The sequence below is a fragment of the Coregonus clupeaformis genome, chromosome 23, assembly GCF_020615455.1.
Source record: "Coregonus clupeaformis isolate EN_2021a chromosome 23, ASM2061545v1, whole genome shotgun sequence".
Classification (NCBI taxonomy): Eukaryota; Metazoa; Chordata; class Actinopteri; order Salmoniformes; family Salmonidae; genus Coregonus; species Coregonus clupeaformis.
The window spans coordinates 56525762-56542691 of NC_059214.1; the positions used below are offsets into that span (position 1 = coordinate 56525762).

General features: G+C 43.7%; 1 protein-coding gene and 1 non-coding gene across 2 annotated transcripts in view; one reads left to right on the plus strand and one right to left on the minus strand.

Annotated features, from left to right (window-relative positions):
* LOC121536368 (zinc finger protein 804A) overlaps positions 1-16930 on the plus strand; it is a 172592-nt gene that overhangs the window by 144198 nt on the left and 11464 nt on the right. The window contains exon 3 of the mRNA XM_041843639.2: positions 15682-15812. Within this exon, the coding sequence (XP_041699573.2) occupies positions 15682-15812 (131 nt within the window). The remainder of the gene's footprint in view (positions 1-15681; positions 15813-16930) is intronic.
* Positions 7035-7108, minus strand: trnaa-agc. Its single transcript has one exon. It is a non-coding gene; the product is annotated as a tRNA-Ala (tRNA).

Consider the following 16930-nt stretch of genomic DNA (forward strand, 5'->3'; position numbering starts at 1 on the left):
CTCCCCAGGCTGTCTGTTGTAACTAATGTTGGAGTTAGCCTCCCCAGGCTGTCTGTTGTAACTAATGTTGAGTTATCCTCCCCAGGCTGTCTGTTGTAACTAATGTTGGAGTTATCCTCCCCAGGCTGTCTGTTGTAACTAATGTTGGAGTTATCCTCCCCAGGCTGTCTGTTGTAACTAATGTTGGAGTTATCCTCCCCAGGCTGTCTGTTGTAACTAATGTTGGAGTTAGCCTCCCCAGGCTGTCTGTTGTAACTAATGTTGGAGTTAGCCTCCCCAGGCTGTCTGTTGTAACTAATGTTGGAGTTAGCCTCCCCAGGCTGTCTGTTGTAACTAATGTTGGAGTTAGCCTCCCCAGGCTGTCTGTTGTAACTAATGTTGGAGTTAGCCTCCCCAGGCTGTCTGTTGTAACTAATGTTGGAGTTATCCTCCCCAGGCTGTCTGTTGTAACTAATGTTGGAGTTATCCTCCCCAGGCTGTCTGTTGTAACTACATGTTGTAGTTATCCTCCCCCAGGCTGTCTGTTGTAACTAATGTTGTAGTTAGCCTCCCCAGGCTGTCTGTTGTAACTAATGTTGGAGTTAGCCTCCCCAGGCTGTCTGTTGTAACTAATGTTGGAGTTAGCCTCCCCAGGCTGTCTGTTGTAACTAATGTTGGAGTTAGCCTCCCCAGGCTGTCTGTTGTAACTAATGTTGGAGTTAGCCTCCCCAGGCTGTCTGTTGTAACTAATGTTGGAGTTAGCCTCCCCAGGCTGTCTGTTGTAACTAATGTTGGAGTTAGCCTCCCCAGGCTGTCTGTTGTAACTAATGTTGAGTTATCCTCCCCAGGCTGTCTGTTGTAACTAATGTTGTAGTTATCCTCCCCAGGCTGTCTGTTGTAACTAATGTTGTAGTTAGCCTCCCCAGGCTGTCTGTTGTAACTAATGTTGAGTTAGCCTCCCCAGGCTGTCTGTTGTAACTAATGTTGGAGTTAGCCTCCCAGGCTGTCTGTTGTAACTAATGTTGGAGTTAGCCTCCCCAGGCTGTCTGTTGTAACCAATGTTGGAGTTAGCCTCCCCAGGCTGTCTGTTGTAACTAATGTTGGAGTTAGCCTCCCAGGCTGTCTGTTGTAACTAATGTTGGAGTTAGCCTCCCCAGGCTGTCTGTTGTAACTAATGTTGTGTAGTTATCCTCCCCAGGCTGTCTGTTGTAACTAATGTTGTAGTTAGCCTCCCCAGGCTGTCTGTTGTAACTAATGTTGGAGTTAGCCTCCCCAGGCTGTCTGTTGTAACTAATGTTGGAGTTATCCTCCCCAGGCTGTCTGTTGTAACTAATGTTGAGTTATCCTCCCCAGGCTGTCTGTTGTAACTAATGTTGGAGTTAGCCTCCCCAGGCTGTCTGTTGTAACTAATGTTGGAGTTATCCTCCCCAGGCTGTCTGTTGTAACTAATGTTGGAGTTAGCCTCCCCAGGCTGTCTGTTGTAACTAATGTTGGAGTTAGCCTCCCCAGGCTGTCTGTTGTAACTAATGTTGGAGTTATCCTCCCCAGGCTGTCTGTTGTAACTAATGTTGGAGTTAGCCTCCCCAGGCTGTCTGTTGTAACTAATGTTGGAGTTAGCCTCCCCAGGCTGTCTGTTGTAACTAATGTTGGAGTTAGCCTCCCCAGGCTGTCTGTTGTAACTAATGTTGGAGTTATCCTCCCCAGGCTGTCTGTTGTAACTAATGTTGGAGTTATCCTCCCCAGGCTGTCTGTTGTAACTAATGTTGGAGTTAGCCTCCCCAGGCTGTCTGTTGTAACTAATGTTGGAGTTATCCTCCCCAGGCTGTCTGTTGTAACTAATGTTGGAGTTAGCCTCCCCAGGCTGTCTGTTGTAACTAATGTTGGAGTTATCCTCCCCAGGCTGTCTGTTGTAACTAATGTTGGAGTTAGCCTCCCAGGCTGTCTGTTGTAACTAATGTTGGAGTTAGACTCCCCAGGCTGTCTGTTGTAACTAATGTTGGAGTTAGCCTCCCCAGGCTGTCTGTTGTAACTAATGTTGGAGTTAGCCTCCCCAGGCTGTCTGTTGTAACTAATGTTGGAGTTAGCCTCCCCAGGCTGTCTGTTGTAACTAATGTTGGAGTTATCCTCCCCAGGCTGTCTGTTGTAACTAATGTTGGAGTTAGCCTCCCCAGGCTGTCTGTTGTAACTAATGTTGGAGTTAGCCTCCCCAGGCTGTCTGTTGTAACTAATGTTGAGTATCCTCCCCAGGCTGTCTGTTGTAACTAATGTTGGAGTTATCCTCCCCAGGCTGTCTGTTGTAACTAATGTTGGAGTTAGCCTCCCCCAGGCTGTCTGTTGTAACTAATGTTGGAGTTAGCCTCCCCAGGCTGTCTGTTGTAACTAATGTTGGAGTTAGCCTCCCAGGCTGTCTGTTGTAACTAATGTTGGAGTTAGCCTCCCCAGGCTGTCTGTTGTAACTAATGTTGGAGTTAGCCTCCCCAGGCTGTCTGTTGTAACTAATGTTGGAGTTAGCCTCCCCAGGCTGTCTGTTGTAACTAATGTTGGAGTTAGCCTCCCCAGGCTGTCTGTTGTAACTAATGTTGGAGTTATCCTCCCCAGGCTGTCTGTTGTAACTAATGTTGGAGTTAGCCTCCCCAGGCTGTCTGTTGTAACTAATGTTGGAGTTAGCCTCCCCAGGCTGTCTGTTGTAACTAATGTTGGAGTTAGCCTCCCAGGCTGTCTGTTGTAACTAATGTTGGAGTTATCCTCCCCAGGCTGTCTGTTGTAACTAATGTTGGAGTTATCCTCCCCAGGCTGTCTGTTGTAACTAATGTTGGAGTTAGCCTCCCCAGGCTGTCTGTTGTAACTAATGTTGGAGTTAGCCTCCCCAGGCTGTCTGTTGTAACTAATGTTGGAGTTAGCCTCCCCAGGCTGTCTGTTGTAACTAATGTTGGGAGTTAGCCTCCCCAGGCTGTCTGTTGTAACTAATGTTGGAGTTAGCCTCCCCAGGCTGTCTGTTGTAACTAATGTTGAGTTATCCTCCCCAGGCTGTCTGTTGTAACTAATGTTGTAGTTATCCTCCCCAGGCTGTCTGTTGTAACTAATGTTGGAGTTATCCTCCCCAGGCTGTCTGTTGTAACTAATGTTGGAGTTATCCTCCCCAGGCTGTCTGTTGTAACTAATGTTGGAGTTATCCTCCCCAGGCTGTCTGTTGTAACTAATGTTGGAGTTATCCTCCCCAGGCTGTCTGTTGTAACTAATGTTGGAGTTATCCTCCCCAGGCTGTCTGTTGTAACTAATGTTGGAGTTATCCTCCCCAGGCTGTCTGTTGTAACTAATGTTGGAGTTAGCCTCCCCAGGCCGTCTGTTGTAACTAATGTTGGAGTTAGCCTCCCCAGGCTGTCTGTTGTAACTAATGTTGGAGTTAGCCTCCCCAGGCTGTCTGTTGTAACTAATGTTGGAGTTAGCCTCCCCAGGCTGTCTGTTGTAACTAATGTTGGAGTTAGCCTCCCCAGGCTGTCTGTTGTAACTAATGTTGGAGTTATCCTCCCCAGGCTGTCTGTTGTAACTAATGTTGGAGTTAGCCTCCCCAGGCTGTCTGTTGTAACTAATGTTGGAGTTAGCCTCCCCAGGCTGTCTGTTGTAACTAATGTTGAGTTAGCCTCCCAGGCTGTCTGTTGTAACTAATGTTGTAGTTATCCTCCCCAGGCTGTCTGTTGTAACTAATGTTGGAGTTAGCCTCCCCAGGCTGTCTGTTGTAACTAATGTTGGAGTTAGCCTCCCCAGGTTGTCTGTTGTAACTAATGTTGAGTTAGCCTCCCCAGGCTGTCTGTTGTAACTAATGTTGTAGTTAGCCTCCCCAGGCTGTCTGTTGTAACTAATGTTGGAGTTAGCCTCCCCAGGCTGTCTGTTGTAACTAATGTTGGAGTTAGCCTCCCCAGGCTGTCTGTTGTAACTAATGTTGAGTTAGCCTCCCAGGCTGTCTGTTGTAACTAATGTTGGGTTAGCCTCCCCAGGCTGTCTGTTGTAACTAATGTTGGAGTTAGCCTCCCCAGGCTGTCTGTTGTAACTAATGTTGGAGTTAGCCTCCCCAGGCTGTCTGTTGCAACTAATGTTGGAGTTATCCTCCCAGGCTGTCTGTTGTAACTAATGTTGGAGTTAGCCTCCCCAGGCTGTCTGTTGTAACTAATGTTGGAGTTAGCCTCCCAGGCTGTCTGTTGCAACTAATGTGGGGGTTATCCTCCCCCAGGCTGTCTGTTGTAACTAATGTTGAGTTATCCTCCCCAGGCTGTCTGTTGTAACTAATGTTGAGTTAGCCTCCCCAGGCTGTCTGTTGTAACTAATGTTGGAGTTATCCTCCCCAGGCTGTCTGTTGTAACTAATGTTGGAGTTAGCCTCCCCAGGCTGTCTGTTGTAACTAATGTTGGAGTTATCCTCCCCAGGCTGTCTGTTGTAACTAATGTTGGAGTTAGCCTCCCCAGGCTGTCTGTTGTAACTAATGTTGGAGTTAGCCTCCCCAGGCTGTCTGTTGTAACTAATGTTGAGTTAGCCTCCCCTGGCTGTCTGTTGTAACTAATGTTGGAGTTAGCCTCCCCAGGCTGTCTGTTGTAACTAATGTTGGAGTTAGCCTCCCCAGGCTGTCTGTTGTAACTAATGTTGGGTTATCCTCCCCAGGCTGTCTGTTGTAACTAATGTTGGAGTTAGCCTCCCCAGGCTGTCTGTTGTAACTAATGTTGGGTTAGCCTCCCCAGGCTGTCTGTTGTAACTAATGTTGGAGCTATCTCCCAGGCTGTCTGTTGTAACTAATGTTGGAGTTATCCTCCCCAGGCTGTCTGTTGTAACTAATGTTGGAGTTAGCCTCCCAGGCTGTCTGTTGTAACTAATGTTGAGTTAGCCTCCCCAGGCTGTCTGTTGTAACTAATGTTGGAGTTAGCCTCCCCAGGCTGTCTGTTGTAACTAATGTTGAGTTAGCCTCCCCAGGCTGTCTGTTGTAACTAATGTTGGAGTTAGCCTCCCCAGGCTGTCTGTTGTAACTAATGTTGGAGTTAGCCTCCCCAGGCTGTCTGTTGTAACTAATGTTGGAGTTAGCCTCCCCCAGGCTGTCTGTTGTAACTAATGTTGGAGTTATCCTCCCCAGGCTGTCTGTTGTAACTAATGTTGGAGTTAGCCTCCCCAGGCTGTCTGTTGTAACTAATGTTGGAGTTAGCCTCCCAGGCTGTCTGTTGTAACTAATGTTGGGTTAGCCTCCCAGGCTGTCTGTTGTAACTAATGTTGGAGTTATCCTCCCAGGCTGTCTGTTGTAACCCAATGTTGGAGTTATCCTCCCCAGGCTGTCTGTTGTAACTAATGTTGGAGTTAGCCTCCCCAGGCTGTCTGTTGTAACTAATGTTGTAGTTATCCTCCCCAGGCTGTCTGTTGCAACTAATGTTGAGTTAGCCTCCCAGGCTGTCTGTTGTAACTAATGTTGGAGTTAGCCTCCCAGGCTGTCTGTTGTAACTAATGTGGGAGTTATCCTCCCCAGGCTGTCTGTTGTAACTAATGTTGAGTTAGCCTCCCCAGGCTGTCTGTTGTAACTAATGTTGGAGTTATCCTCCCCAGGCTGTCTGTTGTAACTAATGTTGGAGTTATCCTCCCCAGGCTGTCTGTTGTAACTAATGTTGGAGTTAGCCTCCCCAGGCTGTCTGTTGTAACTAATGTTGGAGTTAGCCTCCCCCAGGCTGTCTGTTGTAACTAATGTTGGAGTTAGCCTCCCAGGCTGTCTGTTGTAACTAATGTTGGAGTTAGCCTCCCCAGGCTGTCTGTTGTAACTAATGTTGGAGTTAGCCTCCCCAGGCTGTCTGTTGTAACTAATGTTGGAGTTAGCCTCCCAGGCTGTCTGTTGTAACTAATGTTGAGTTAGCCTCCCCAGGCTGTCTGTTGTAACTAATGTTGGAGTTATCCTCCCCAGGCTGTCTGTTGTAACTAATGTTGGAGTTAGCCTCCCCAGGCTGTCTGTTGTAACTAATGTTGGAGTTAGCCTCCCCAGGCTGTCTGTTGTAACTAATGTTGGAGTTAGCCTCCCCAGGCTGTCTGTTGTAACTAATGTTGGAGTTATCCTCCCAGGCTGTCTGTTGTAACTAATGTTGGAGTTATCCTCCCCAGGCTGTCTGTTGTAACTAATGTTGTAGTTAGCCTCCCCAGGCTGTCTGTTGTAACTAATGTTGGAGTTATCCTCCCCAGGCTGTCTGTTGTAACTAATGTTGGAGTTAGCCTCCCCAGGCTGTCTGTTGTAACTAATGTTGGAGTTAGCCTCCCCAGGCTGTCTGTTGTAACTAATGTTGGAGTTATCCTCCCCAGGCTGTCTGTTGTAACTAATGTTGGAGTTATCCTCCCCAGGCTGTCTGTTGTAACTAATGTTGGAGTTATCCTCCCCAGGCTGTCTGTTGTAACTAATGTTGGAGTTATCCTCCCAGGCTGTCTGTTGTAACTAATGTTGGAGTTAGCCTCCCCAGGCTGTCTGTTGTAACTAATGTTGGAGTTAGCCTCCCAGGCTGTCTGTTGTAACTAATGTTGGAGTTAGCCTCCCCCAGGCTGTCTGTTGTAACTAATGTTGTAGTTAGCCTCCCCAGGCTGTCTGTTGTAACTAATGTTGGAGTTAGCCTCCCCAGGCTGTCTGTTGTAACTAATGTTGGAGTTAGCCTCCCCAGGCTGTCTGTTGTAACTAATGTTGGAGTTAGCCTCCCCAGGCTGTCTGTTGTCAGAAATGCTATTTGTATCATAACACACACTTGGTGACTACAATGTCATAGTAACTCTGTGCAAACAACAGCTCTGTATAAATGTTACAGTTTTGCAAATACAGAACATTTAAAATGGCTGCTATTATTAAGTGAAAGTGTTGAATGAGTGTCAGTGGATAGTGTTAACTTCTACCACTTAAGGAATGCAATGTTTAAGTGATATTTAACATTTTGCTAACCTACTAAAACATATTATACATATCTACTTTTGACTGGTACTGTGTATATATATATTTAAATTTTAGCAAACGCTCTTATCCAGAGCGACTTGCAGTTAGTGCATACATTTTTCATACTGGCCCCCCATGGGAATCGAACCCACAACCCTGGCGTTGCTAACACCATGCTCTACCAACTGAGCTACACGGGACTATATGTACAGTTGAAGTCGGAAGTTTACATACACCTTAGCCAAATACATTTAAACTCACTTTTTTTTACAATTCCTGACATTTAATCCTAGTAAAACTTCCCTGTCTTAGGTCAGTTAGGATCACCACTTCATTTTAAAAATATGAAATGTCAGAATAATAGTAGAGAGAATGATGTATTTCAGCTTTTATTTCTTTCATCACATTCCTAGTGGGTCAGACGTTTACATACATTCAATTAGTATTTGGTAGCATTGTATTCAAATTGATTAACTTGGGTCAAACATTTCGGGTAGCCTTCCACAAGCTTCCCACAATAAATTGGGTGAATTTTGGCCCATTCCTCCTGACAGAGCTGGTGTAACTGAGTCAGGTTTGTAGGCCTCCTTGCTCGCACACGCTTTTTCAATTCTGCCCACACATTTGATATAGGATTGAGGTCAGGGCTTTGTGATGGCCACTCCAATACCTTGACTTTGTTGTCCTTAAGCCATTTTGCCACAACTTTGGAAGTATGCTCGGGGTCATTGTCCATTTGGAAGACCCATTTGCGACCAAGCTTTAACTTCCTGACTGATGACTTGAGATGTTGCTTCAATATATCCACATAATTTTCCTTCCTGATGCCATCTATTTTGGGAAGTGCACCAGTCTCTCCTGCAGCAAAGCACCACCACAGCATGATGCTGCCACCCCCTTGCTTCACGGTTGGGATGGTGTTCTTCAGCTTGCAAGCACCCACCTTTTTTCTCCAAACATAACGATGGTCATTATGGCCAAACAGTTCTATTTTTGTTTCATCAGACCAGAGGATATGTCTCCAAAAAGTACGATCTTTATCCCCATGTGCAGTTGAAAACTGTAGTCTGTTTTTTTTATGGCAGTTTTGGAGCAATGGCTTCTTCCTTGCTGAGCGGCCTTTCAGGTTATGTCGATATAGGACTTGTTTTACTGTGAATAATAATACTTTTATACCTGTTTCATCCATCATCTTCACAAGGTCCTTTGCTGTTGTTCTGGGATTGATTTGCACTTTTCGACCAAAGTACGTTCATCTCTAGGAGACAGAACGCGTCTCCGTCCTGAGCGGTATGACGGCTGCGTGGTCCCATGGTGTTTATACTTGTGTACTATTGTTTGTACAGATGAACGTGGTACCTTCAGGCGTTTGGAAATTGCTCCCAAGGATGAACCAGACTTGTGGAGTTCTACAATGTATTTTCTGAGGTCTTGGCTGATTTCTTTAGATTTTCCCATGATGTCAAGCAAAGAGGCACTGAGTGTGAAGGTAGGCCTTGAAATACATCCACAGGTACACCTCCAATTGACTCAAATGATGTCAATTAGCCTATTTGCTTCTAAAGCCATGACATCATTTTCTGGAATTTTCCAAGCTGTTTAAAGGCACGGTCAACTTAAACTTCTAACCCACTGGAATTGTGATACAGTGAATTGTAAATGAAATAATTTGTCTGTAAACAATTGTTGGAAAAATTACTTGTGTCATGCACAAAGTAGATGTCCTAACCGACTTGCCAAAATTATAGTTTGTTAACAAGAAATTTGTGGTGTGGTTGAAAAACAAACCTAAGTGGGGAGAACAAGTATTTGATACACTGCCGATTTTGCAGGTTTTCCTACTTACAAAGCATGTAGTCTGTAATTTTTATCATAAGTACACTTCAACTGTGAGAGACAAAAATCCAGAAAATCACATTGTATGATTTTTAAGTAATTAATTTGCATTGTACCTATGATAGAAATGACAGACCTCTACATGCTTTGTAAGTGGAAAAACCTGCAAAATCGGGTGGCTATATCAAATACTTTTTTGTATATACAGTGGGGGAAAAAGTATTTAGTCAGCCACCAATTGTGCAAGTTCTCCTACTTAAAAAAGATGAGAGAGGCCTGTAATTTCATCATAGGTACACGTCAACTATGACAGACAAATTGAGATTTTCTTTCTCCAGAAAATCACATTGTAGGATTATTTATGAATTTATTTGCAAATTATGGTGGAAAATAAGTATTTGGTCACCTACAAACAAGCAAGATTTCTGTCTTTCACAGACCTGTAACTTCTTCTTTAAGAGGCTGCTCTGTCCTCCACTCCTTACCTGTATTAATGGCACCTGTTTGAACTTGTTATCATTTTTAAAAGACACCTGTCCACAACCTCAAACAGTCACACTCCAAACTCCACTATGGCCAAGACCAAAGAGCTGTCAAAGGACACCAGAAATAAAATTGTAGACCTGCACCAGGCTGGGAAGACTGAATCTGCAATAGGTAAGCAGCTTGGTTTGAAGAAATCAACTGTGGGAGCAATTATTAGGAAATGGAAGACATACAAGACCACTGATAATCTCCCTCGATCTGGGGCTCCACGCAAGATCTCACCCCGTGGGGTCAAAATGATCACAAGAACGGTGAGCAAAAATCCCAGAACCACACGGGGGGACCTAGTGAATGACCTGCAGAGAGCTGGGACCAAAGTAACAAACCCTACCATCAGTAACACACTACGCCGCCAGGGACTCAAATCCTGCAGTGCCAGACATGTCCCCCTGCTTAAGCCAGTACATGTCAAAGCCCGTCTGAAGTTTGCTAGAGTGCATTTGGATGATCCAGAAGAGGATTGGGAGAATGTCATATGGTCAGATGAAACCAAAATATAACTTTTTGGTAAAAACTCAACTCGTCGTGTTTGGAGGACAAAGAATGCTGAGTTGCATCCAAAGAACACCATACCTACTGTGAAGCATGGGGGTGGAAACATCATGCTTTGGGGCTGTTTTTCTGCAAAGGGACCAGGACAACTGATCCGTGTAAAGGAAAGAATGAATGGGGCCATGTATCGTGAGATTTTGAGTGAAAACCTCCTTCCATCAGCAAGGGCATTGAAGATGAAACGTGGCTGGGTCTTTCAGCATGACAATGATCCCAAACACACCCCCGGGCAACGAAGGAGTGGCTTCGTAAGAAGCATTTCAAGGTCCTGGAGTGGCCTAGCCAGTCTCCAGATCTCAACCCCATAGAAAATCTTTGGAGGGAGTTGAAAGTCCGTGTTGCCCAGCGACAGCCCCAAAACATCACTGCTCTAGAGGAGATCTGCATTGAGGAATGGGCCAAAATACCAGCAACAGTGTGTGAAAACCTTGTGAAGACTTACAGAAAACGTTTGACCTGTGTCTTTGTCTGTCATAGTTGACGTGTACCTATGAAGAAAATTACAGGCCTCTCTCATATTTTTAAGTGGTAGAACTTGCAAAATTGGTGGCTGACTAAATACTTTTTTTCCCCACTGTATATATATATATATATATATATATATATATATATATATATATATATATAGTACCAGTCATAAGTCTGGACACACCTACTCATTCAAGGGTTTTTCTTTAATTTTACTATTTTCTACATTGTATAATAATAGTGACGACATCAAAACTATGAAATATCACATATGGAATCATGTAGTAATCAAAAACTGAAAAAGTGTTCAACAAATCAAAATATATTTCATATTTGAGATTCTCCGAATAGCCACCCTTTACCTTGATGACAGCTTTGCACACTCTTGGCATTCTCACAACCAGCTTCACCTGGAATTATTTTTTAACAGTCTTGAAGGAGTTCCCAAACATGCTGAGCACTTGTTGGCTGCATTTCCTTCACTCTGCGTTCCGACTCATCCCAAACAATCCCAATTTGGTTGAGGTCGGGGGATTGTGGAGGCCAGGTCATCTGATGTAGCACTCCATCACTCTCCTTCTTGGTCAAATAGCCCTTAAACAGTCTGGAGGTGTGATGGGTCATTGTCCTGTTGAAAAACAAATGATAGTCCCACTAAGCCCAATCCAGTTGGGATGGCGTATCGCTGCAGAATGCTGTGGTAGCCATGCTGGTTAGGTGTGCCTTGAATTCTAAATAAATCACAGACAGTGTTACCAGCAAAGCACCCCCACACCATAACACCTCCTCCTACATGCTTTACGGTGGGAAATACACATACGGAGATCATCCGTTCACCCACACCGCGTCTCACAAAGACATGGCGGTTGGTACCAAAAATCTCAAATTTGGACTCCAGACCAAAGGACAAATGTCCACCTTTCTATTGTCCATTGCTCGTGTTTCTTGGCCCAAGCAAGTCTCTTCTTCTTATTGGTGTCCTTCAGTAGTGGTTTCTTTGCAGCAATTCGACCACACGGTCTCCTCTGAACAGTTGATGTGTCTGTTACTTGAACTCTGTGAAGCATTTCTTTTGGGCTGCAATTTCTGAAGCTGGTAACTCTAATGAACTTATTCTCTGCAGCAAAGGGAACTCTGGGTCTTCCATTCCGTGTGGCAGTCCTCATTACAGCCTTATTTTATAATATATATTTTTTTACTATCCTCAGCAACCTACACACAATACCCCATAATGACAAAGCAAAAAAAGGTTTTTAGAAATGTTTGAAAATTCATTACAAATAAAAAATAGAAATACCTTATTTACATAAGTATTCAGACCCTTTGCTATGAGACTTGAAATTGAGCTCAGGTGCATCCTGTTTCCATTGATCATCCTTGACATGTTTCTACAACTTGATTCGAGTCAAGTTAAATTGATTGGACATGATTTGGAAATGCACACTCCTGTCTATATAAGGTCCAACAGTTGACAGTGCATGTCAGAGCAAAAACCAATCCATGAGGTCGAAGGAATTGTCCGTAGAGCTCCGAGACAGGATTGTGTCGAGGCACAGATCTGGGGAAGGGTACCAACAAATGTCTGCAGCATTGAAGGTCTCCAAGAACACAGTGGCCTCCATCATTTTCAAATGGAAGAGGTTTGGAACCACCAAGACTCTTCCTAGAGCTGGCCGCCCTGCCAAACTGATTAGTAGGGAGAAGGGCCTTGGTCAGGTAGGGGACTAAGAACCCGATGGTCACTCTGACAGAGCTCCAGAGTTCCTCTGTGGAGATTGGAGAACCTTCCAGAAGCCAGAAGGACAACTATCTCTGAAGCACTCCAGCAATCAGGCCTTTATGGTTAAGTGGCCAGACGGAAGCCACTCCTCAGTAAAAGGCACATGATTGCACGCTTGGAGTTTGCCAAAAGGCACCTAAAGACTCTCAGACCATGAGAAACAAGATTCTCTGATCTGATGAAACCAAGATTGAACTCTTTGGCCTGATAGCCAAGTGTCATGTCTGGAGGAAACCTGGCACCATCCCTATGGTGAAGCATGGTGTTGGAAGCGTCAAGCTGTGTGGATGTTTTTCAGCAGCAGGGACTGGGAGACTAGTCAGGATTGAAGTACAGAGAGATTATTGATGAAAACCTGCTCCAGAGTGCTCAGGACCTCAGACTGGGGCGAAGGTTCACCTTCCAACAGGACAACAACCCCAAGCACACAGCCAAGACAATGCAGGAGTGGCTTCGGGACAAGTCTCTAAATGTCCTTGAGTGGCCCAGCCAGAGCCCGGACTTGAACCCGATCGAACATCTCTGAAGAGACCTGAAAATAGCTTTGCAGCAACGCTCCCCATCCAAACTGACAGAGCTTGAGAGGATCTGCAGAGAAGAATGGGAGAAACTCCCCAAATACAGGTGTGCCAAGCTTGTAGCATCATACCCAAGAAGACTCAAGGCTGTAATTTCTGCCAAAGGTGCTTCAACAAAGTACTGAGTAAAGGGTCTGAATACTTACGTAAATGTAATATTTCCATTATTTATTTTTTATAAATTAGCAAAAAAATATATAAAAACCTGTTTTTGCTTTGTCATTGTGGGATGTTGTGTGTAGATTGATGAGAAGAACAATTTAATCCATTTTAGAATAAGGCTGTAACGTAACAAAATGTGGGAAAAGTCAAGGGGTCTGAATACTTTCCGAAGGCACTGTACAATGTAGTCAACATGACATAGGAAAATACTGTTTCCATCTCTCCTCTCCCGGCCCCTCAGAAACACAAACGTATTCAGACAGTGCAAGCAAATTCAAATTAATATCAGTGAGTTTGATCTGAGATGTAAAATGGGCCAATTTCATGGAGTTTAGCGGCCACATCTGAAGCCAGTTTTCGTTTGTGCAGAAAATAGGTTTGATGAAGCGTAACAGTGGTGTGAAGACACCTTTAATACCTTCCATAGTTGATCTGAATGGACTTTTAATCTGTGCTGCTAGTGCATTATACTGTTGAATCCATGACATACCAAGATAGATACCCAGTCTGTTAAAACAACAGTCTTGTAGAGCTGAGGAGAAAAGAAGGACAGTCTCAGAGGATAACTACTCAGCTGAGTTACTTAGACATGGAGGAGTCCCTCTACTCCATAGATAGATGTAGAGATATACAGATATCTAGAGATTTCATGGATACTGTAGATTAACCTTTTTCCATATATAGTGCTAGATAAGATTAACCTTTTTCCACATATAGTGCTAGATAAGATTAACCTTTTTCCACATATAGTGCTAGATAAGATTAACCTTTTTCCATATATAGTGCTAGATAAGATGCTCCTTTTTCCATATATAGTGCTAGATAAGATGCTCCCTTTTCCATATATAGTGCTAGATAAGATGCTCCTTTTTAGGCACCCTTTTCAAATAATCAAATACAATTTTATTTGTCACATGCGCCGAATACAACAGACGTAGACTTTACTGTGAAATGCTTACTTACAAGCCCTTAACCAACAATGCAGAGTTCAAAAGTAGGACAAATGAGCACAAATAAAAGTAAATAGTAATACAATAAAATATCATTATCCCCTACATAGTGCTAGATTAGATGCACCCTTTTCCATTTATAGTGAGGGAAAAAAGTATTTGATGCCCTGCTGATTTTGTAAGTTTGCCCACTGACAAAGAAATGATCAGTCTATAATTTTAATGGCAGGTTTATTTGAACAGTGAGAGACAGAATATCAACAAAAATATCCAGAAAAACGCATGTCAAAAATCTAAATAAATAAATTTGCATTTTAATGAGGGAAATAAGTATTTGACCCCCTCTCAATCAGAAAGATTTCTGGCTCCCAGGTGTCTTTTATACAGGTAACGAGCTGAGATTAGGAGCACAATCTTTAAAGGGAGTGCTCCTAATCTCAGCTTGTTACCCGTATAAAAGACACCTATCCACAGAAGCAATCAATCAATCAGATTCCAAAAACTCTCCACCATGGCCAAGACCAAAGAGCTCTCCAATGATGTCAGGGTCAAGATTGTAAACCTACACGGCTGGAATGGGCTACAAGACCATCGCCAAGCAGCTTGGTGAGAAGGTGACAACAGTTGGTGCGATTATTCGCAAATGGAAGAAACACAAAATAACTGTCAATCTCCCTCGGCCTGGGGCTCCATGCAAGATCTCACCTCGTGGAGTTGCAATGATCATGAGAACGGTGAGGAATCAGCCCAGAACTACACGGGAGGATCTTGTCAATGATCTCAAGGCAGCTGGGACCATAGTCACCAAGAAAACAATTGGTAACACACTACGCCGTGAAGGACTGAAATCCTGCAGCGCCCGCAAGGTCCCCCTGCTCAAGAAACGCATATACAGGCCCGTCTGAAGTTTGCCAATGAACATCTGAATGATTCAGAGGAGAACTGGGTGAAAGTGTTGTGCTCAGATGAGACCAAAATCGAGCTCTTTGGCATCAACTCAACTCGCCGTGTTTGGAGGAGGAGGAATGCTGCCTATGACCCCAAGAACACCATCCCCACCGTCAAACATGGAGGTGGAAACATTATGCTTTGGAGGTGTTTTTCTGCTAAGGGGACAGGATAACTTCACCGCATCAAAGGGACGATGGATGGGGCCATGTACCGTCAAATCTTGGGTGAGAACCTCCTTCCCTCAGCCAGGGCTTTGAAAATGGGTCGTGGATGGGTATTCCAGCATGACAATGACCCAAAACACACGGCCAAGGCAACAAAGGAGTGGCTCAAGAAGAAGCACATTAAGGTCCTGGAGTGGCCTAGCCAGTCTCCAGACCTTAATCCCATAGAAAATCTGTGGAGGGAGCTGAAGGTTCGAGTTGCCAAACGTCAGCCTCAAAACCTTAATGACTTGGAGAAGATCTGCAAAGAGGAGTGGGACAAAATCCCTCCTGAGATGTGTGCAAGTACTAAGTCATGTTTTGCAGAGGGGTCAAATACTTATTTCCCTCATTAAAATGCAAATCAATTGATAACATTTTTGACATGCGTTTTTCTGGATTTTGTTGTTGTTATTTCTGTCTCTCACTGTTCAAATACACCTAACTACTAAACTAATTATAGACTGATCATGTCTTTGTCAGTGGGCAAACATACAAAATCAGCAGGGGATCAAATACTTTTTTCCCTCACCATGAGTGCTAGAGTAGATGTAGATTGTTTGGAGAGAGATAATCAGGCGCTAAACAGAAGATTTAGGCATTCTCTGTCCGATATAGTGCACTACTTGAGCCCTGGTCAAAACTAATCCAGTATAGAGGAAATAGGGTGATATTTGTGACACACCCTTAGAGATATCTAGAGATGGTGGGGATATCAAATTGAATATGTGTTCTTTGCCATCCACAGCGGCTGAAGGAGCTGAAGCAGAGAGAGTTTGCCCGGAACGTGGCCTCTAAGACCAGGAAGGATGAGCGGAAACAGGAGAGAGCACTCCGGAGGTTACATGAGCTGGCCGAACAACGCAGAGAGGTCCAATGGTGGGTACCATAACACCATTAACATGCCACCAGGATGTGGTTACAGTCATTGGTCCAAATAATGTCTAATAGTTCATGACATTTAGTCAGAACACAGCTAATAGTCAGACAGAACATCTTCTGGTTGTAATGATGTCGTTTCTGTTTTTAAATTGGTTGGAATAGAATCATTTCAACCATCTTTTCACGCTGGGTATATTTCTAATTTCCAACCATCTTTTCCCTCCGGGTATATTTATAATTTTAACCATCTTTTCCCGCTGGGTATATTTATAATTCAAACCCTCTTTTCCTTCCGGGTATATTTATAGTTTTAACCATCTTTTCCCACTGGGTATATTTATAATTTCAACCATCTTTTACCGCTGAGTATACAGAGCATTCGGAAAGTATTCAGACCATTTAAAGTTACAGAATTATTCTAAAACGAATAAAAAATATATTTTTCCTCATCAATCTACACACAATACAGCATAATGACGAAGCAAAAACAGTTTTTTAAATATTTTTGCAATATATAAGTATATACAGTGGGGAAAAAAAGTATTTAGTCAGCCACCAATTGTGCAAGTTCTCCCACTTAAAAAGATGAGAGAGGCCTGTAATTTTCATCATAGGTACACTTCAACTATGACAGACAAATTGAGAGAAAAAATCCAGAAAATCACATTGTAGGATTTTTAATGAATTTATTTGCAAATTATGGTGGAAAATAAGTATTTGGTCACCTACAAACAAGCAAGATTTCTGGCTCTCACAGACCTGTAACTTCTTCTTTAAGAGGCTCCTCTGTCCTCCACTCGTTACCTGTATTAATGGCACCTGTTTGAACTTGTTATCAGTATAAAAGACACCTGTCCACAACCTCAAACAGTCACACTCCAAACTCCACAATGGCCAAGACCAAAGAGCTGTCAAAGGACACCAGAAACAAAATTGTAGACCTGCACCAGGCTGGGAAGACTGAATCTGCAATAGGTAAGCAGCTTGGTTTGAAGAAATCAACTGTGGGAGCAATTATTAGGAAATGGAAGACATACAAGACCACTGATAATCTCCCTCGATCGGGGGCTCCACGCAAGATCTCACCCTGTGGGGTCAAAATGATCACAAGAACG